Source organism: Schistocerca cancellata, chromosome 2, assembly GCF_023864275.1.
Source record: "Schistocerca cancellata isolate TAMUIC-IGC-003103 chromosome 2, iqSchCanc2.1, whole genome shotgun sequence".
Taxonomy (NCBI): Eukaryota; Metazoa; Arthropoda; class Insecta; order Orthoptera; family Acrididae; genus Schistocerca; species Schistocerca cancellata.
The window spans coordinates 1,017,867,308-1,017,890,017 of NC_064627.1; the positions used below are offsets into that span (position 1 = coordinate 1,017,867,308).

Below are 22,710 nucleotides of genomic sequence, written 5' to 3' on the forward strand. Positions count from 1 at the left end.
CCACCTCTCCTGGCGGGAGTTTGGCATCTAATCCTCTACCCTATTCGAATCAACTTTACTAGGTTGACACGTGGATTTTTACTCCACAATGAGCTGCCCCCGGTTTGTAGTTGCAAGTTCCCCGTCATGGTGATGCATATTGTGCTGGACTGCCCCCACATTTTGACCCTTCACACTAAATGTGCCCTCCCACTTTCCTTGTACAGTTATTAGTGGACGACCATTGTATTTCAGTGATTGGAGACTATTTGTATAGCAGTGCCCAATGTTCTCAGCTTTCTTTGTGATAGTGGTTTGTCCTCCCAGGTTTATGTCCTAGAATTTCCCTCTGGAATTGGAGTCCCTCAGTTAGCATTGATGATTGTGAAGGCCTTGGTGTTACCTCCACACCAGCCATGTTATCCCCCCTTCTTCCCTATGACTTGTGTGGTCTTTTCTGCCATCTTGTTTCCCCTTTCCTTGTCTTTTCCCCCCCTAGTGTTCAATTGTATTGTGATCATGGAGTGGTATGGGGATCGATAAGGGTCGGTAGTGGTGCTGGTGCACAAACGTGTCCTCACCGTTTCCCTCCACGCCCCTACTGTTCTTTTCTCTTACTGCTGCCTTGACTTTCCTCTTACCTCTTCATGCCTGTTTTCCCTTCCCCTTGACTGAACTGTGCTGTTTGTGGGAGAGGAACAGTGGGACTGTTAGGCTGCAAATGTCTTTGAGACTGGGATAACCAAGGGAGATTACAGCTTTTACGTAAGAAACAAGCGCAGTTATGTTCACAATAGAGATCCATCATAACAAATCCATAAACTTTCTAGATCTCAATATTAATACCAATGCAGAAACACACTGTTCCCAGGTCTTGAAAAGAAAATTAATAATCCTTTTTCTTTCCTTTTATTTTCAGGAATTGGAGACTATTTGTTTAGCATTGCCCAGTGTAAGAGTTCATGTGTCAATATAGTAGATAAATATCTGCATAGAGGCACAGGCTGCTTTTTAGTGTCAGAACACATCGTTAATCAGTATGTCTGTAACAAGTGGACTTCTGTTTCTGCTTAACAGACTAACTATTGAGACACAAGGATATTTACTAGATACATTTTACACACTATGTATCTATTTGCAACATTGGTGAGGGTATTATATATGCTTTCCTCAAGCATCCCAGTCATTGTTTTCATTCGTACACAGCATTAAAATAATTTTTTTTTTGCTAGAGTCGTGACACCCCCCCCCCCCCCCCCCCCCCCCGACGAAATCCAGATTTCGGCGAGTGCCTAGTCATTATCACTGCACTATTTTCCTTCAAAGAACTGTGACTGATGCCCGAACAACAGGGAACGGACATGTGTTGAGACTAGACAATAGTGCATTAATAGTGGCCAGGCACTAGCTGAAATCTGCGTAAGACGACTGATTGCTGCACTCCATAATTTATAAATCATATCACTGTCGTCGTGTGCATCCACGTTCCTAACAGAAGGTAACATGACGAAGTTAAACATTTATATGACTAAAAATATTGTTTGACGTTTCACCCAACATTTTCTAAGAAATTAGTTGTGGTGTTCAGAACTTGAATTTTACCACATTGTCTCCCGTTACTACTGGGTTCTGCTGATGAAAAATTCAACCACTGCTGGAATTTAATCTGGCTGTGTATGAGATAGTCCGCCCCTCAGTGATCACCATATCTGGTTGCAATGCGGAGGGTCAGGGTTCGATTCCCAGTAGTGTCAGGAATTTTTCCTTGGTGAGAGGACTGGTATGAGTGCACTTGACTTTGTGATGTCAACTTTGAACTGAGGAGCTATGTAAATGAAACGTAGTGGCTGCAAGGTCTCCAAACGAGCAACAGCTGGGAGATTGGTATGCTTACAGCATCTGCAAAATGTCATGCAACACGACATGGTGGTCAATCAGTTGGCCCTTTTGACTCATATGGGCCACACTGTGGTGCAATGCTGCCTTAGTCCTTGGGCAGCTATTGTCTTACAATTATAATTTTTGTGTGCATGATTTTTGTTTTCCTTTTGCTAATCTTAAAGAGTATTATGGGTGTATTGTAAGATATCTTGTCAGTTCTGTGGCTTCTAAAAATTTCCATCAAAGTGATAATTGGCGGATCACACTCTTTGATTATTTTTACAAATAATATTGTCAGTCACTGCTTACAATACCACACATGAATCAACACTAGATTCCCAATGGCCATTTACTGCTACAGCATGCAGTACTGTTACATAGCTAAGGTTGGCAATGAGCACAAACATTCCAGAGGGGCACAAAGTCAGCTGAAGTGCACCCATCAGAGAGGGGCCAAGTAAAATTGTGCGATTTGTACATAAGCATACATGAACCGGCACTGTTGTTTATCTTTGGGTAATTCCCAACAGTATCTCAGCATTCAGCCTTTTTAATAGTAATTACATTAGTTAGATTTGCTCTGATGGTACCTTTGGGACATTTCTTGCTACTTTCATTACCTCCTCCTCCAGTAATACGGCTTACTTTGCAGTGGAAAGTGCCAAGTTTTACTGTTATTTTGATTACATGTTGAATTATAAGTCCACTTAGCTCCGGTTTGGTAAGTCACGTCAAGGTCAAAGAATGGCAAGGACAGACTGCCTACAAGAAACATAAGCCTTGTAAAGTACAGTAATGTTCAAACTGACTTTCTATTGCTGCTTTTATTCCAAGTATGTTTGCACACTACATGTTCTGGAGCAGAAATTTTGCCACTATTGATTTTGGAATTTGAATGGGCAGATGGTCTTTACTTTTAATAATTTGTTATTGATCTTGTAATCATGTGAGCTATTAGGAGTGTGTGAATGTAATCAGCTTTGACCTTTTTTTATATTCACAAAACATATTTTTCCTTTTCAGTGCTGATGGCAGTGAGCTGGGTGAATGGGCCATTATTGAGTTACAAGGAGACCTTCGGAACAGGTCAAATGACACTCTACACTCACAGTTTATTGGAGACTTGCATTACACAGAAAAGGTGAATGTAACAGGGTTAATCACTTAATTTAGTAGTGTTATTACATAACAGTAAACATGCTTCTTTGTGTCATTGTCAGCCGCTTAGCTCCCTAGCTTTTAATTTACATGTCATCCTCAAAGGGACACATATTTTTATAAAAGATTTTTCCTCGTATGTTTTATGAACAGCCTCTCATGTAGAGGTGGCTAGTGAGGTACTAGTTTCCTGCCAGATGTCTCCCAGCAAGACTTGCAGTCTTTAGCACTGGACCACAAAACTACTCTGAAACTTAGATAGGGCTGCACAGTTTATATATAATTATTTTTGGTTCTAATATTGTCGTTATGGATTTCACAGTTCATTCCAGGTTCCCGTTCACTGTTAACAACAAATTCCACTTGGGAGAAATCGCATTGTCATGTAAGTGTAAGACACTTAGGGTATCCAAACCAACTTCTGCAACGGTTTGATTATAAATTTTACACAGTATTCTTACTGTTTCTTTGGAATAACTGCATTGCTACAGAATATTATGCTATAGGGCAGTACTGGATGAAACTATGCAGGCAATCCTGTTTGCAAGTCAACACATTGTGAAAGTTTTCCGAGTGTAAACCAGGCAGAACTGAACTTTTTGGTCAATGTATCCATATGCTGGTGCCGTTGTAGTTTATTATCCACTTGGAAGCCTGAAAAGTTCACATTTTGAGCCTCAGCTAGTGTGTGCATATTTCTCTCTACCCTGTAAGTCATTTTGACAATTTTTGGAATTGCATAATATAGACCTTTCTTAAGTTTAAGGGCTAAGCTGCTTGGTGTGAATCATTTGTAAGCTTATTCCATTATTCTCTTGAGTATGTCTATACCCTTTATAAGTCTTTTGCACATCAGTTTCTAAACATTCCCCCCCCCCCCCCCCCTCCCCCCTGGATTGGCAAATCAGTCATGTAAGTCGAAAATGATAGTGGGGAAACACCGAACTGTATGATGTACAATATTTAAATTTTCATCACTCTGAATCTACTTTTATTCAACCCTATGTTTTCTGTTGTTAAGCAAGAGGAATACTTTCATACAAAACAGTTTTGGTTTCCCCTAATACAATCTTATAGTACACAGTTGAAGACCTTGACAAGATCAGAAAAAATGTCAACAGTGAAATTTTTGTTGGCTTGTTCTACCAGAAGTGCATTGCTCAGATCATATATTGCTTTCTCTGTAGAGAAGCTTTTATGAAATTACTACCATCATCATCATTATCTGTTGTGAGATACGCCATTGAGACTATTGTCAGCTGCAGTATAAGCCGTTTGAAACCCTCTGCTGAATAAGAATGTCGTTCAGATTTCTTCATGCGTAATGGTCTTCTGATACAGACGTCACATTGCTCGTAAATATTTTCCAGTGTCATCTACACATCTTCCATTGTGTCATTCTGTTTCCTGCACCTGTATTCTTTTCTCTCCAGGTGATACACATTTCTATATTTTTCAAGGAGACACACTGTAAATCAGTTTTGAAAACTTTATTTGAATTATCAGAAGCTCCCAGTCTATTTAAAGGCATCTGTTTCTCTTATTCACTTATTGATGTAATGGCAATAGCATTTCTTAATGTTAACAACCAGTTTGTCACTGGTAGTCTTGAGACACACTGCTTCTTTTGGTGCATGTCCAATTTATGTATTTACATAAATAAAATACAAAGACTGGTAGGAGTGTTTGTGGAGCAATGTTTGCTGCACTCATTAAGAAGTTTGATGGGAGGACTTGAAGGTAAATGAACACTTGACTGTAAATATCTAATATGGGAACAACGAGCAGACAACATATTTCATAGTAATCAGTTAAAAGTAATTATGCCAAATCCTCAGATGAAAAAAAAGTGTGAAATGCTCATTGTATTTGAAAAAATATTGGTTGTGATGCCCAAAGTTCACAGACTGTTCAAGGTTACATTAAACATTGTTTTATAGTAAATGAGAAACAATCAGCATTTTAGTGTAAAGTAATGTTAAAGATGTGTAACTTTTGTTCATGGCCTGTCTACAGGATATCTTCTTAACCGTCCAGTACTTGCATGAAAACTTATCATATCACACTCATCAGTTGTGCCAGCTCACAACCTGATTACTTATTCCAGTCTAATCCAACCAAGCAGGCCAAGTAGCAGGACAGTCTGTCAGTACTACTATTAGCACTGCTTACTAGGAAAAAAAAAACTATTTTCAAAGCTGTGATAACGGAAGTTTAAAGCTCTCTTGTAGCATGCAGTGAAACCATGAATAAACATGTGGAGAACCTCCTTTTTCGCCTCTCTTGAGTTATTTAAATTGATTTGATTTTTGTTGATCCCAGAAGTCCTATTGTGTGTTGTTGCATGTGGAAATCGAACAAGTCAGAATTACAGGCAGATTCCATTTTCCTATATTGCCAAGAAGCATTTGACACCATGCTCCACTGCAGATTTTTAACAAAGGTAAGATTCGTACCGAATAAGTGCCCAGATATGTGAATAGCACAAAGGACCTAGTAAGTTGTCCTTGATGGCAGTCGTTCGTCAAAGATAAGGGTATCGTCAAGAGTGCTACAGGGAAATTATGTAATAGGACCATTATTATTCTCTGTATATGTAAATGATCTGACGGACAGGGTGAGCAGCAGTCTGCATCTGTTTGCTGACGATGCTGTGGTGTATGGGAAGGTGATGTCACTGAGTGGCCGTAGCATGATACAAGATGAGTTGGGGGGAAAAATCCCATGATGTTCGAAAACAGCAGTGTTAGTGTGCCACATGATGCGGTCAGGTCGATTAAAGATCTAGGTGTAACTCTGTGAAGCGATATGAAATGTGAAGAGCATTTAAGAATTGTAGTGAGGAAGGCGAATGCTCGACTCTGATTTAATGTGAGAGTTGTAGGAAAGTGTGGTTCACATGTGAAGGAACCACGTTTAGAACATAAGTGCAATCCATTCTTGCCTGCTACGCAAGCTTTAGGGATTCCCACTGTTATAACGTCAAGTTGAACACACAAATTTCAAAATGACGATACATGTAAGTCACTGAGCAAGTTGACAAAGCACGACATGTGAACACGGTGACATTCAAATCAGCACTGAGTCAAAGTCTAGCGGCCGCTGGCTGGCTGGCCGCTTAGGTGGCACGGCTGCTGCATGGCTGACAGACAGCGCCGCATGTAGAGGATGTGCGTAATTGCGCGGCGGCACTTTGAATGTTCGGCAAGTCACAACACTTTTCCCCCTTTGAAATTTTTGCACAGGTCTTGATGGAGGTGGCCTGTAGATTGCTAATGTCCATAGGCGTTGTTTGACTGGCTGTAAAGTCTCGAGGAGGCGGCTTCCCGTACGGACGGAAGTGTCCCCGATGATAATGGGTCAAGATAACGAGACGTAGGGGTCGAATCTGCTGCGGCCTCGTGCACCAATCTGCCCGTTGCGGCAAGTGCGGTTGATATAACAGGAGACGAGCGATGTGTCAGCGTCCGTAGGAGGAGGAGACGAGTAGTTGCTCCAACAGATGATGGTCATCCGGTTCCTGCATGGGCACGTCTCCTGGTGGCGTCCATTCTTGTACTGGCACCGAGATGACGGTTAGAGGGCTGCGTTGTGAGTAATGAGAGGTGCCAAGATCCCGAGTGTCAGGTAGAGCTGAAGGTGGTCAGCGGCATTTGGAACAGGCGTTGCCAGCACACGAGGCCGAAGCTGGTCCGAATGATGCACTGCAACACCCGTGTCCGTCTGGATTTCATACAGGCGTCGGCCACAGTGGCGTAAGATGTGGCCCGGACTCCATTTTGGCCACCTGCCATATCCTCGTACCCGTACAAGGTCGTCGGCGGTGAACTGGCCAAGCGAAGACACCCGCAGCCATGAGGTGGAAGGCCACAGAGGTTGAAGTAGTGTGGCACGGGGCCTGTTTCAGCATAGTCTGCAATTTCTGGAAAGCCGCATCGCATGGCGCGGACCAGTGAAAAGACACGTTTTTATGCAACAGGCGATGCAACGGCTGAGCCACCAAAGCCGCAGACGGTAAAAACCTATGATACTGTGCTATTTTCCCCAAGAAAGCCTGCAGTTCCTTAACGGATGTAGGGCGAGGAAGGGCATCGATCGCAGTGACAGTTTGCTGAAGCGGATGAATACCATTCCGAGAGAGTTGGAACCCCAAGTACGTGATAGATGCCTGAAAAAACTGTAATTTGTGAAGATTACACTTAAGACTGGTGGTCTGTAAGACATGAAAAAGTGTGCGGAGATTCTGAAGGTGTTCTTCAGTGGTGGAGCCAGTGACAACAATTCCATGTAATTGATACACCCAGGGACAGGGAGCAATAATTGTTCCAAAAATCGCTGAAAGAGAGCAGGGGCACTGGCAACCCCGAATGGCAAGCGTTGGTATTGATAGAGGCCGAAAGGCGTGTTAAGGACCAGAAACTGCCGGGAAGCAGCATCAAGAAGAAGCTGATAAGCTTCTGAAAGCTCAATTTTAGAAAAATACTGGCCTCCAGCAAGTGTAGTAAACAATTCTTCAGTTCGGGGCATAGGGTAAGTGTCAATAAGGCATTGAGCATTTACAGTGGATTTAAAATCGCCACAGAGACGAATATCACCATTGGGCTTAGCAACGATGACAGGAGAGGACCACTCACTGGAGGTGACAGGAAGCAAGACCCCTGAAGTAGTAAGATGACCCAGCTCCCGTTTTACCCGATCACGAATGGCCACAGGAATGGGCCGAGCCCAAAAAAACTTGGGCCGAGCAGTGGGTTTGAGTGTGATATGAGCTTCAAAGTCATTTACGCGGCCTAACCCAGGAGAAAAAAAGGGACGAAAATGTTGACGACAAGGAATCCAATTGAGCATAAGGAATAGCATCAGAGACGATATTGGCAGAGTCATCTATGGAGAACCCTAAACGCGAAAGGCATCGAAACCAAAAAGATTCTCTGCATTACTCTGGTCGACCACAAATATGGGAACAGTGTGAACGACGCATTTGTAAGATACCTCAACATTAAATTGTCCCAAGAGAGAAATCTTCTGTTTATTGTACGTCCTATCCGAGTGACGGGTGATAGGAGTGGAGAACCAAACTGAAGATACATTTGAGAATTAATGACAGTGGCAGCAGAAGCAGTATCCACTTGCATGTGAACATCCCTACCGAGGATTTGGACAGTGAGGAATAACTTCCCTGAAAGGGAAGAAGTGCAGTTGACAGACAACACAGAAGCAGAATCAGCGTCATGTTCATGAACATCATGGATGCGATCGGATTTGCAAACGGAAGACACATGACCCTTCTTTTTGCAATTGTGACACACGGCCCAATGTTGGGGACAATCCTCCCGTGAATGTTTCGTAAAACACCGTGGACATTAAGGAAGTTGCCAGGGGTTTTGCTGCAGATGCTTAGAGGGTTGTTTACGGTTAGGCCGAGGCTGCGCATGGGACCGTACTGTGGCCACGTTGGCCGGTGGGGATACGCCGCATGCGTCATCAATAGTGCACAGAGGTTGTATTTCCCCGACGTCACCCCATGCCTCTATTTGCGCCCCAGTGGCGCGAGACATTTCAAAAGACTGCACGATGGAGAGGACTTCATCTAGAGTCAGATTTGCCAACTCAAGGGCACGTTGCCTAACTTCTTTGTCGGGTGCCGACCGAATAATAGCATCCCGTACCATGGAATCAGCATAGGATTCTTTGTGAACGTCAGTAAGAAATTGACACTTTCTACTGAGGCCGTGAAGTTCAGCAGCCCAAGCGCGATAGGATTGATGCGGTTGTTTTTGGCAACAATAAAAGGCAACACGAGAGGCTACCACATGTGTTTGCTTATGAAAATAGACAGACAGAATTGAGCACATTTCAGCAAAGGACAAAGACGCAGGATCTTTCAAAGGAGGCAATTGCAACAACAACTGATACATTTGAGGTGAAATTCATGAAAGGAACAGAGACATGTTTGTTCGTCCGTGACATGAAATGCCAAGAAGTGCTGTCGAAGACGTTTTTCGTAATCAGACCAGTCTTCCACCATCTCGTCATAAGGAGGAAAAGGAGGTATAGACAACGACGAGAAACGGCCCGCATTTGATGCCGCGATGAAATCGCGAATCGCTGATGTTAGAAGCGTTTGCTGTTCAATGAGACCTTGCAAAAGTTGCTCTACAATAGCCATGGAAACTGGCGGGTCAACGATGAATAGGAAAAATCCACTACCTCATCGCCAATTGTTATAACGTCAAGTTGGACACATATATTTCAAAATGACACAAATACATGTAAGTCACTGAGCAAGTTGACAAAGCACGACATGTGAACACGGTGACATTCAAATCAGCGCTGAGTCCAAGTCTAGTGGCCGCTGGCTGGCTGGCCGCTTGGGTGGCACGGCTGCCGCATGGCTGGCAGACAGCGCCGCATGTAGAGGATGCACATAATTGCGTGGTGGCACGTTAAATGATCAGCGTGTCACAACACCCACCAGATCAGATTAAAAGAAGACATTGAAGTAACTTGGAGGTGGGCTGCTAGATTTGTTCCTGGCATGTTCGATCAACACACAAGTGTTACGGAGGTGCTTCATGAATTCAAATGTGTATCCTTGTAGGGAAAGCAGCGTTCTTTTTGGGGAACACTTGAGAAAATTGAGAGATCTGGCATCTGAAGCTGGTCGTAGAATAACCCTACTGCCACCAACTTACATTTTGCATAAGGTTAAGGTTCATTCATATCAGCTTCACGATCTGGACTCCTATCTCCATTCCTTCACAATCTCAACACCTTTCTCCCATCTGATCTACCTGGGTCTCCTCTAATCAATGTGTGACCTTCGTGGACATTGACCTCCACCTCTCTGACAGCTCCGTCCACACCTCTCTGCACATTAAACCTACTAACCACCAGCAGTACCTGCATTTTGACAGCTGTCATTCCTTCCACATCAAAAAATCCCTCCCATATAGCACACCCATTGACACCACATCTGCAGTGACAACTCCCTTGCCCAGTATGCTGAAGGCCACCCAGTATGCTGAAGGCCATTCCCTCGTCACCCAGTATGTCCCTGGACTGGAGCAACTGAGCCATTTTCTTTGCCAGGGCTTTGATTATCTTTCATCCTGCCTTAAAATGGACTTTCCACCCAAGAACCTTCCCACCAGTCCTAAAATTGAGTTCCATTGCCCACCCAACCTACAGAACATCTTAGTTCATCACTTTGCCACTGCCATCTCAACTATTTGCCACTGGGATCATATACCTGTGGCAGACCAAGGTCTCAATCCATGCACGCAGTACCTCGTACTCTAGTCCTGTCACAGGCTTATCCTATCCCATCAGAGGCCGAGCAGCTTGTGAAAGTAGCCATGTCATATACTTGTGAAAGTAGCCTTGTCATATACCAACTCAACTGCAAAAGTGCACAGCTTTTTATGTTCGTATGACTATCGAGCAGCTGTCCACTAGGATGAATGGCCTGCATCCAATAGTGTTGTCAAGAACAAAGTTGACCATCCAGTGGCACAATGTGCAGTAGCATGCTCAATTTCAATGGCTGCTTCACAACCCATGCCATCGGGATCATTCCTTTCACCACCAGCTTCTGTGAACTATGCAGATGAGAGTTGTCCTTACAGCACATTTTCTGCTCCTATAATCGCTTTGGCATTACTCTCACGTAATCCACTGTCCCCTCACCCTCAACCCAACACTTCCGCTTCCTGCATTCTATCACACTCTTCCAATTCATGTCCCCACATTACCTTCAGCTTGTGCTGTTTCCCACCAGCCGATACAGTCATGGCAGCCCATATACCTGCTACCTGGCCCTCCTTCATTACTAGCTGGCAAACCGACCGCGTCCATCCAAGCCACTAGCCGACCTCAGTGCTTCTCCCTGTCTCCCACTCCCTCTGCCTCTACCCACCACACACAGTCCACCTGGCAAAAAAAAAAAAAATTGTATTGGTGCTGTTACTCCAGCTAGCACTATGTAGGTACTTGTGTGTGTGTGTGTGTGTGTGTGTGTGTGTGTGTGTGTGTGTGAGAGAGAGAGAGAGAGAGAGAGAGAGAGAGGGGGGGGAGGGAGTATTCATTCTTCTGTGTGTACCTATCAAATAAAATAATGGATGTCTCTAAAGTATACTACTTTTAGCGCAATGCTTTGTGTAAACGTACAAGAGAAAACGTTGACAATTTGAAATAGTACTTTCATGACCAGGTGCATGGTGTATACGTTACACTGTAGCTGCAGTTCCACGAATAACTTATTATTGCTCTTGATCTTGTTGATGCTGCAATCACTCTGGCACAACTAAACAGAAGTTGAACAGTGACTAGAAAGGTATCACCAGTGAGATGGCTCAAGGCTTGGGATTTTTCCAGTCAAGTGCAAAAGGTGACTGGTGTATAAAATACACTAACATGCTTACCCCAGGTTTAATTGGCATTTTCTAATGTCACTGCAAATGTTTCTGCACTGTGTGATGTTGTCGGTTGCTTCTTAATCTGATCATCTCTGCATTTTTTACCTAGGATTTTTCTTAAATTTTTTCTTTTTTTATACAGAATGTTTGGTATATGCTTTCCTGTAGAGAATTAATGGTTCTTAAACATAGGTATGTTCTGGTTAAATGACAGTTGTTATGTTTCAGTTTTGTGTCCTTTTTTTTAGTTGTTGTTGTTTTTCAACGACAGATTATGTGCAACTTTTCTTTTTCACTTCCATGAAAAGACTTATGTAATGTTAAAGCAATGAGGACAGTAGAAACAAATTAATCCAAACTGTTGTTTGTTGTATTACACAGTGTGAACAGTTGCTTTCTGCCACCAATTCTACACTTAAAAAGTTTGCTTTTTACAAGTCATGATCGATTTTCAAACTAATAGAAGGGTGATTGTCTTGCATGTGGCTTCTTTCTTCAGATTATTATTTTTCTTTCTCGTCATACGTTTAAATGCAATATTTCACTGGTAGCTCTAATAACTTTTTCTTTGCCTCCTTCCCCAGTCATTTTCTTTCGCATGTGTAGGCTGCTGGAACTAGCAAAGATTAATTAACTAGATCTGAGTGGGGATGTTGAAAGACCAAATCCCATTTTGGGGCAGTAAAAGACTATATGGCGACAGTAAAAGTTTATATGGGACTGAGGAAATATGGAGCTTATTACATACCATGCGAGTGAGGGAAAGCATATATCGGACAAAATATTTGCATAGTTGAAGCAAGGTGCACAGGAACACAAGTGGCACACCGACCTCCAGTAGCCCACAAAATCAGCAATTGCTGAACATTGCCTTGCAACTAACCACAAAATGAAATACGAAGACACAAAAATTCTGCAAAACACATCCCACTATAGGAACTGCGTACAAGCATGTTGTCAAAATGTGGCTACATGAGAACCTCATCAAGAAGAATAATGGGTTTCAACTTAGTCTAAAGTGGACTCCAGCACTGGAAATTCACCAAATGCAGCGGAAACTGAACACCAAACATAGCGAAGTCCTTACACAGGGTCAGTGGAGGGAGGAGACAAACTGATATACATACTGCACCTGCTGGCCCAGGAAGTCAGTCAACAGGAGTAACTTGATGATGATGATGACATTTTATACTGTCGAAAGTTCGTCCTACAATGATTGATCAATCCGGCTGCATGTCCAAGAGACTTTAAGGCCATATGAGCTATTTCTACATGTCATTTCTACCATAGCAAATTATCTGTATGATGTGGCAAAATTGCCTGTACTAAACAGGAATCTCTCTCCTCAAGTCTCCTTACCCCCTTTGGCTCCAAACATCCTACTCCCACCACTTATAGAACTCGTGGCTGCAAAAGTTGCTGTGGTCACACAGTACTGATACCACCAAATTTGAGCATGTTAAGTGATGAGGGAGAATGCAGGAAAATGCTGAAAAGAACGACATACTATCAAGATTCTGCTGTATCATGTAGCTAACAGAACTTTCTAGATTTTTGGATCTAGATATTCAGATAACTGGCAAAAAGATGAGCTAAGAAAGGATGTTTCTCATTTTCGTTTGAACTTGATTTCCAAATTTCTTGCTTTGTGCTGGCTGGTTATTTATTGAATAGCTTTACACCAGAGTACATAAATCCGTTCTGAACCCAGGGTTGTCACAAGTTCTGGAAATCAGGGAGGGAATTTCAAACGTGTCACGGAAATTAAAAAACTGGAAAAAAATCTAGCTTTTGTCTCAGTAGATGGAATGGTTTGTTTACTGAGACATCATGCATTGTCATTGGCTGGGTGCAGCTGAGTATGTGAGCCACTTCCCTACTCACTCATTCTTATTGCTTCTTCCCTTTCTGCTGCTCCCCTCAGCTTTCAGTCTCTGCTGTCACTATTTCTTGCTGCTAGCCGAGTAGCGGCCGACAAGAGGCAGGGAGGTGTGAGGCGAGGTTTGTTTGGATCTGATTATCAGAGACTGTTGATGCAGTGGCCAGAGACAGCAGTCATGTGTGCATGAGTTGTCTGAACGGTTGTGTGCGCTCGTGTTCTGACAAAGGCTATGGCCAAAAATTTAGTTGTGCGAGTGTGATTGTCTTTTCTATGTACCTGTTTGAGACTTGGCGATCATCTTCACGGTGAGTTGTTACCTATCATCATTAGTATTGATTTTCAGAGTATTCACGCAAGTTATCTGTTGCATGGATTGATCATTGCGGTCTCATTTTGTCAACATGGTGTCTGTGACATGTAAATATCTGGCCACACTAGTGGACTTCAATAACGGGCCAAAACTGCAGGACATTTCTCTGAGTATCTCTAACTGATTGGGGCTGCCAATTTGAAGCCCATCATTTCCCACTAATGTGAAAGTCCTGCCCATTGGATCTAGTCTCACCGATCTGTCTGCAGGCCAGGTCTGTTAGTGTGTAGTGTAATGCGGCAGATTTTCGTGATTTATCTGTGGACTCAGGACTGTGGTGCTCCTCGGCAGGCCAGAGCCCATGGGCAATAGATTTCAGAAATTGTGACTGTCTCACCGCAAGAATATTGTACAGTGCAGCATTTTATAGACATTTTATTTATTCTAGTACAATTTGGTACTTTAATAAGAGAAAGAAAATAGTGGAGTCACTGGCAGTTCGTACACTGTGTACTCACATATTTCGTGAAGGAAAAACCACACAATACCTGTAAAATAATAGACATAACACAGTGGGCAACAACTGACAATAACAAACATAGTAGAACTAACATTTTATTGGCAGTAACCTATATCGTTGGTTTACACAACTCTTCCGTGCCTTATACACGTCTTTCAAGAGGCCTACTTTTTTCTGAAGTTATTTTTGTCACCAAGTGTGTTTTATTGAAATAAAATAACATCTAATATTTTACTTGCTTTCTCCATCTAAAAACAGATCATTGCAATAGATGGTGATGTTAAGATCTTTGCTCACATGTGACTTCTCAGTGACAGTTTCCCTAACCAATTCAGTGCTGCTCATGGAACCTTTACTGCTCTTTATCTCACTCTCCTCACCTGCTCTCTTGGCTTGCCAACATTGGTCACTCCCTGATGATCCTTGTGACAGTAACCACTTCCTAGTGATTTTGTCATTCTCCTGCCGCTGTCAGGCAGACAGGACCCCACATTGGGCATTGCACAGGGCCAAGCGGCCTTTATATACGTCTGCTGTGCACTTCGATACCTCTCTCTTGAACTGCATTGATGCGGTCGTGCAGGGTATTTCTGCCAATGTTCTTCATGTTGCTGACACTGCTGTCCCCTTATCCAGAGGTCCTGTGGCAATTGCTGTCTAGGACCGCTGACGGGTGCTGCAACGATTTAAACGATGCCCTTCACAGACCAACCTCCTTGCTTTTAAGCATCTCTGTGCTAAGACTCGTTACCTTATTAAGTAGATTGAAAAGGAATGCTGGAAGTGCAATGTTTCCTCCCTGGGGACTTATGGCTCTTCATCACAGGTTTGGCCCAAGCTCTGTAGCCTTCCAGGCCACCAGTGACAGTTAACTGTCCAGGGGCTTATCGTCCAAGATGCTCTGGTTACTGATCCGTTGGTCCTTGCAGAACACCTTGCGACACACTTTGCAACAGTATCGGCGTCCTTCCTATCCTGCCACTTTTCTCTGGCAGAAACACAGAGCTGAACAGACACCCCTTCTGTTTCAGTCCTTACCAAGCTGAACCCTATAATGAACCCTTCACTGAATGGGAATTCTTGCAGGCACATGACATGGCCCCAGGCCCAGATTCCATCCACAGCCAGGTGATCCAACACATGGACATTACACAGTGGCAGTATATACTGAGGGTCTTCAACCACATTTGCCTCACAGGTACCTCCCCCTCACAATGGCGAGACAGTATAGTTATCCCTGTCCTTAAGCCTAGGAAGAACCCAATGTCTCTCTACATCTACTGCCCAATTAGCCTGACGAACGTACTTTGTAAACTGCTTGAAAGGGTGGTTAGCTTCCGATTATGTTAGGTACTCGAATCTCGAAGTCTTTTCTCCCCATATCAGAGTGACTTCTGGGAACGTCAATCTCCAACTGACCATTTACTCAGATTTGAAACTGCAATCCGACTGGCTTTTACTAACAGTAGGCACACGACATGGCTTGGTGCTATCGCATTTTAGTTACCCTCCTTGACTGGGGCTTTCGAGGCCCCCTTGCGATTTTTATTCATGATTTTTTTAACCCACCGGCTCTTCTGGGTTCCAGTTGGTACTTCACTCAGCATCTCGCAGATTCAGGAGAATGGTATCCCACAGGGTTCTATATTAAGTGTCACACACTTCCTCATAGTCATCAATTGGCTTATAACCTTTGTTGGCCCTCAGGTTACCCCAGCATTGTGTGTTGACGATTTTTACATCTGGTGCAGCTCCCACTCGGTAGCATCTGCTGAGTGCCAACTACTAGACGCCATCTGACGGATCTGTCTTCTGTGGCTTCCAATTTTCTCCCTCCAAAAAGCGGGTTATGCATTTTTGTCAATTCATAGTACACCCTATTCCAGAACTTCATTTAGGTGACCAGCTTATAGATGTTACAGCAGAGGTTTTTTTTTTTTTTGAAAAGTTGACGTGGCTAACCCATATTTCATATTTGCCGCCTGAAGACTACATGCATGCGGAAGCGTAATGCTATCTGCTTCCTGTCCCACACATCTTAGGGCATGGACCATGCTACTCTTCTCCATCTTCACAGTGCTCTGCTCTTGTCCAGACTAGATTATGGAAGTCAAGTTTATGGCTCAGTGGCTCCTTCCACTCTGGAAGTACTAGATCCTGTTCACCATTGTGGGGTGCGTCAGGCTGTTGGTTCCTTTCGCACTAGTCCTATTGACAGTCCCCTCACAGAAGTGGGGATTCTCCGCTCTACAAATATGATGAAGCCAACTCCTGGTTTCTTATGCAATCGCCATTCGCAGTTTCCCTGACCATCCCGCATACCCTTTCATTTTTGCAAGCAATCCCTCCTGATCACTGCCCAAGGGTGGGATAGCCAGTTGGAATGCATCTCACTTCCCTCTGTTCAGGATCACCATCTCCATTCACGGAAATATGCGTGCTGTGTATTTCCTCCCACACTGCTTAGACCACGGATTAGGACTGATCTATTCCATTGTCCTAAGGTCTCTGTTGCCCCTATGGTTTTCCAACCTTTTCTACATTCCATCCTAGCAGAGTTCCAGGGTGCTATTGTTTTCCACACGGATGGTTCTAAGACGATAGATAAAGTGGGATATACTTTCACATCTCCTACTGGCTTAGAACACCATTTATTGCCGGAATCATGTAGTGTGTTCACAGCAGAGCTGCTAGCTGTTACCAGGGCCCTCCATTTTGTTACTCAGGCATCCCTCCACAGTTTTTAATATGTACAGACTCACTTAGCAGCCTACTGCCCTCATCATCTTTTGGTCTCTGCTTTCCATGAACTCTCCTTCCTTGGCCATGCTGTCTGCTCAGTTATCTTTCTCTGAATCCCAAGTCACATGGGTATTCCAGGGAATGAACGGGCTGGTTGTCTGGCTAGATAAGCTGATACTCAGGCTCCATTCCCTTTCGTGACTACAGCTGTGGATGTGCATGCATATCTATGTCTAATCTCTCTTTGCACAAAACTGTAATGACATTTTGTGCGCTAGTGCTCTCAGTAATAAACTCCGCACTATCAAGGAGACTGCTGCACTTTCGTGCTCTTCCTTCCCCTCTTCTCAAAAGGAGTCCACTTCTTTATGCTGTCTACGCGTTGGTCATACCCATTGTGTCCTGTGTAATGAACCACCGCAACAATATGGTTGCCAAGCCAGACTGGTGATATCCCACATTGGTAGAATATCCCCTTCATGCTAAGTATAGTCTTCCTTAATTTCAGTATTAACAGACAACTTACGGATGTTTCCAGAATGAGATTTTCACTCTGCAGCGGAGTGTGCGCTGATATGAAACTTCCTGGCAGATTAAAACTGTGTGCCCGACCGAGACTCGAACTCGGGACCTTTGCCTTTCGCGGGCAAGTGCTCTACCAACTGAGCTACCGAAGCACGACTCACGCCCGGTACTCACAGCTTTACTTCTGCCAGTACCTCGTCTCCTACCTTCCAAACTTTACAGAAGCTCTCCTGCGAACCTTGCAGAACTAGCACTCCTGAAAGAAAGGATATTGCGGAGACATGGCTTAGCCACAGCCTGGGGGATGTTTCCAGAATGAGATTTTCACTCTGCAGCGGAGTGTGCGCTGATATGAAACTTCCTGGCAGATTAAAACTGTGTGCCCGACCGAGACTCGAACTCGGGACCTTTGCCTTTCGCGGGCAAGTGCTCTACCAACTGAGCTACCGAAGCACGACTCACGCCCGGTACTCACAGCTTTACTTCTGCCAGTACCTCGTCTCCTACCTTCCAAACTTTACAGAAGCTCTCCTGCGAACCTTGCAGAACTAGCACTCCTGAAAGAAAGGATATTGCGGAGACATGGCTTAGCCACAGCCTGGGGGATGTTTCCAGCTTCTGTAAAGTTTGGAAGGTAGGAGACGAGGTACTGGCAGAAGTAAAGCTGTGAGTACCGGGCGTGAGTCGTGCTTCGGTAGCTCAGTTGGTAGAGCACTTGCCCGCGAAAGGCAAAGGTCCCGAGTTCGAGTCTCGGTCGGGCACACAGTTTTAATCTGCCAGGAAGTTTCAACTTACGGATGATTAAATGGTCCTCAGTTTCCTCTGTGAAAGTGGTTATTTCCGGGTATAAGGTTTTACTTTGCTCCTGGAGCAGAGGCAGTGGGATTGTGGTTGGGGCCTCTCTTCACCGTTTCTCTGTCTGGGACCCCATGACCACTCCTCCATGGAAAGATCATTCTTTTTTCCATTTTTAGATTTGGTCTAACCTTCTGTGCCTTTTACTGTGTGTGTTTTAACTTCCTTGTTTTATAGTTTGACTTCCTCGATCAGATCCATCCACTTTTAGCTGAACCTCTTTGTTCTGTGAGTAACTTTGGAGTTGTGGGACTGATGGTCTCGCTGTTTGGCTCCATAAACCCTCTCGGTTAATCAATAAGTATCAAAATTTGTCAGGGAGAAATGCTAAGACCTGTCTAGAAATCAGGGAATTGTGCTTGGTGAAACTTGTGGCAACCCTGGAACCTCAACAAGGAGAGAAAGTATGTATGAAAATTATTTTTGTGTCTTATATTTTGACCTTGTACATCACAGTTCAGCTGAACTGACTTTCACTGGAGGGGGGTATTAGGAAAGAATTCTAAGAGCCTCTGCAAGATGGGCACATTGTTCTTATTGCTCAACTCTGCTAAATAAACACCTTTTTTGCTTTAAATTTTCTGCCCCGTAAGACAACAAGGAGTAGAAATAAGCCAACACACGTCTTTAGGTCAACACAATGACAGATAGTACTAAGAGTAAAACTTGGTGGGTTCAGCTGTTTCCTTGTGTTGCCTCCACTTAATTTTTTATCCATTTGGATCCTACAAAATTTCATATAGCATTTTACTGTATGACCCTTAATGTCCACTTCTGGTGCATAGTATGAGACGTAGTGGATCCAAAACTGTTGGCTATGAGCCACTTCTAGGCATCCAGTAATAAAATACCAACAGCCATAGTTTGGTTTTATTTGTTAGGCAACCAGTTTTGGCATTACTTTAGGCCTGCATATATTGAGTAACCGTTGTGTCATGAATCATTGCAGCAATGTCAGCTGGTATCATGAAGATCTTTTTTTTCCCAGGCATGTGCGCTCCTTGCACAGTTGTCAGCAACTTGAGGAGTGCACATGCCCATGAGGGGGATGGGGAACTTGACAATACCAGTTGACATTACTGCATTGGTTCCTAACATGAGGGTTACTCGATGTATGCAGGCCTGAAATGACATAATGTAATGCCAAAACTGGTTTCCTAACAAATAAAACCAAAATAACGGCTGTTGGTATTTTATTATCAGAAATCGACCAGCCGAAGACACGCCCTCCAGACGTAGGCTGGAGCTACTATTACTTGTAGGCATGTCCAGCCTGTGTTGTCATTCAGCACCCTCCCTCTTTCTCCTCCTGGCAAACATAACCAATTTGTTTCACTTCTCCAAGAAGGATCCTATACTTCTACTGAAGTCTAGCAGTGCTATTAACAATGTTTGTGTTTCTCTGTCAGTATTATATTTGAGTACTGTCATTTTGCATAACATCTTTTCAAATTTCCAACTGTATCCCTGGACTAATGAAAATATTGTGAAAAGGATAGATTTCTACTCACCAAATAGCAGAGGTGTTAAGTCGCAGACAGGCACAACAAAACGACTGTCAAACATATAAGCTTTGAGCCAAAACTACATTCATCGGAATGAGACAAAACACGCATGTGCCCGCACGCGTGCACTCTCACCCCCCCCCCCCCCCCCCACACACACACCAGACTGGCCTCAGTTGCCAGACTGTGTGTGTGTGTGTGTGTGTGTGTGTGTGTGTGTGTGTGTGTGTGTGTGTGTGTGTGTAGATTCCAATTAGGGCCATTCTGGCTGAAAGCTTACTTGCTGTGCTTATCTGCAGTTCAACCTCTCCATTACATGGTAACGATCTATCCTTTTCATAATATTGTCATTATTCTATCCATTCCATTGTCTGATTACATCTGCACTGTTACAGTGCATTTTGCAACTGCTTGAAGTGCTGTCTGTACTTATTCTTTTGTGTTTGTTTCCCCAAGGGGAGAATGCTAATGTTAAATTTTCTGTTTTTTCCCTAACTATGTGAACGTCTCCCCATATAAAGTACCACATGACTCACATTGTAAGCACAAACTCAACTTACATCCATTGTTTATCTTACTGGTTTGATGCAACCCGCCACAAATTCCTGTCATGTGCTAACTTCTTCATCTCGGAGCCGCATGAAATGTTCTCAGTTATTTCTTGGATGTATTCCACCCTCTGTGTTTCCCTGCAGTTTTTACCCTTAACAATTCCCTCAGGTACCATGGAAGTTATTTGCTGATGTCTTAGACATGAAGAATCATCTTGTCCTTCCTTCTGATCAATGATTTGCACATGTTCCCTTCCTCTCCAATTCTCCAGAGAACATCTTCATTTCTTATTTTATCAGTCCGCCTAATTTTCAGTGTCCTTCTATAGCACCAAATCTCAAATGCTTCAATTTATTTCGTTGCTAGTTTTCAAACAGTATGTGGTTCACTTCCATATACCACCATCCGTATACACAATAAAACACCAGGAGGTATGTAAAGTCTCTTTGTAGTGTACGTAATGTCAGATTTATGAGGTGTATTTGAAAAGTAAAGTCCAATTAGGCACGAAATGGAAACCACTGTGAAACTGATGGAACTTTGTACACATTTGGGTGGCATTGTCTTTAGTGTGTCTGTCAATCGCATCACCTCACTTGTTTCAGTTTAGAGCGAAAAATGATCATGTAGAAATGCCTAAAACAAGTGTCTCCTGCCAAGTATGTGAATCTGGTGAGAGATTTCACCTGAACCAATGCAACCCACATACCATAAATGTCATACATTTCTTTCTTCGAGACAATTTTCAGCTGCATTCTGCAGGGGCAAAGAAGACGCTCCTGCAGCATTTTCGGCGGAAAGTGTTTGATCACCCACAATACGACCCTTAATTGTTCATCTCTGCTCACACGAACCGCTGGCTACGAAGACAACATTTTGGCACAAATAACGAAAGGCAGACCAGTGTAGAGAAGTGGTGGAAAGCACAGGCCGATGCTTTCTCTGACGAAGATACTAGAAAGTTTGTACAACCCCTACTATTTAGAGAGGTAGCTGGAAGGTGTGGCTAACTGTTGTGAATAAAAAATTTTCGATTTTCTCTGTGGTGTTCATTTCGCAACCAGTTGGGCCTTACTTTCCGAACAGCCCTTGTATAATGAACAATCTAAATCCTTGCAGTCATTGTACACTTTTGTGGGTTTAGATTTGTAATTTTAACAGCTGTCATAAAATGTATGCTCATGTTTATGATTAAAACTTTGGATTTTGATTCTTGTTAATGTAGTTTAATGGGCATTAGGCTTGGTCTAAGGCATGGTTTTGTGTCTTGTGCCAAGCACACAAAGTCAATACAAATAAAATGGCCAAGAATTTAAATAACAGCTGTGAAAGCCTGCTTTGTATGGACTCTGATTTTGTTAATACAGGGTGATTTTGTTAATACAGGGAGCCCCTGTTCTAATAGTTGGCCACCATATCCTTTACGGCAAGGAACAAGCACTGGAGAAACCATTTATTGTGGCAGAGCGTGTCAGGCACAAGTCAGAAGATAGCACCAGAACAGAGTACCTTGTGCGTGCTGTTGTAAAAAGGAAACTTCTCTTCAAGTCACGTCCAAAACCCATTATTGCAACAGTAAATAAATCTGTTTGAACATTATGAAGAATGGTTTGAAATGTGTTGATTGTATATTTTATTTTGTGTGTACCATATATTGCGTAGATTATTCAATACGCCCATCCAACCCTTACGTACAGAACTGTCTAAAGTTTTTTGATAGTATATGTTGTAAATATTTTGAAGAAAACTACAATAAAAATGATAAAAATTAAATGGAGTGTTTATCACTATCCCTTGTTTTATTCAGTAACTTTCTAAAGCAAATTTTATTAATCTTGATGGATTTCAGTCGTTGAAAAATGCCAATCATGTCATCTCATGAAGTTGCAGATACATCTGTAAATATATATTACATACGTGATATGATTACAGAACCATCATTGTAAATTCTGGTAGAACTTAGAAAAGGTATCAGATTACTTAATGTCTGCATGTTTGTATTCAATAATAAGAAATTAATTTTCGAGGTGAATGTATTTCAGCCCCCAGTCAATTTATGTTCTGAAAATAGTATGCAGCAGTGGCGGCAGCAGCAGTATGCATATATTTTGCTCTCATATATCTGAGGAGTTGTAATAGTCAACGTGTAGCTGAAAGACACACAGATTTTTCACGAGAATGATATTATCATGTGGGCCAATCGCAATTATACAACTGCAGTGTAATTCACATTTGTAAAAATTGATGAAAAATTGTTTTTGAGTGTTCCAGAGAATGAGAATACGTGTAAAATGTGGTGGCACTGTACCGGCGGATTGCAATCACGTCGATGCACAAGTTCACGAACTTAATTACAAATGTGTTGCTCTGTGAGGTTAACATTA

The 22,710-nt window shown here is 43.0% G+C and overlaps 1 protein-coding gene across 1 annotated transcript in view; it reads left to right on the plus strand.

Moving 5' to 3' along the window:
- Window positions 1-22,071, plus strand: part of LOC126162992 (chromosome transmission fidelity protein 8 homolog) — a 40,553-nt gene extending 18,482 nt beyond the window's left edge. Inside the window, exons 2-3 of the mRNA XM_049919847.1 lie at window positions 2,884-3,001; window positions 21,713-22,071. Coding sequence (XP_049775804.1) covers window positions 2,884-3,001; window positions 21,713-21,919 — 325 coding nt within the window. The 3' untranslated portion in view covers window positions 21,920-22,071. The remainder of the gene's footprint in view (window positions 1-2,883; window positions 3,002-21,712) is intronic.
- Window positions 22,072-22,710: the final 639 nt, after the last annotated feature.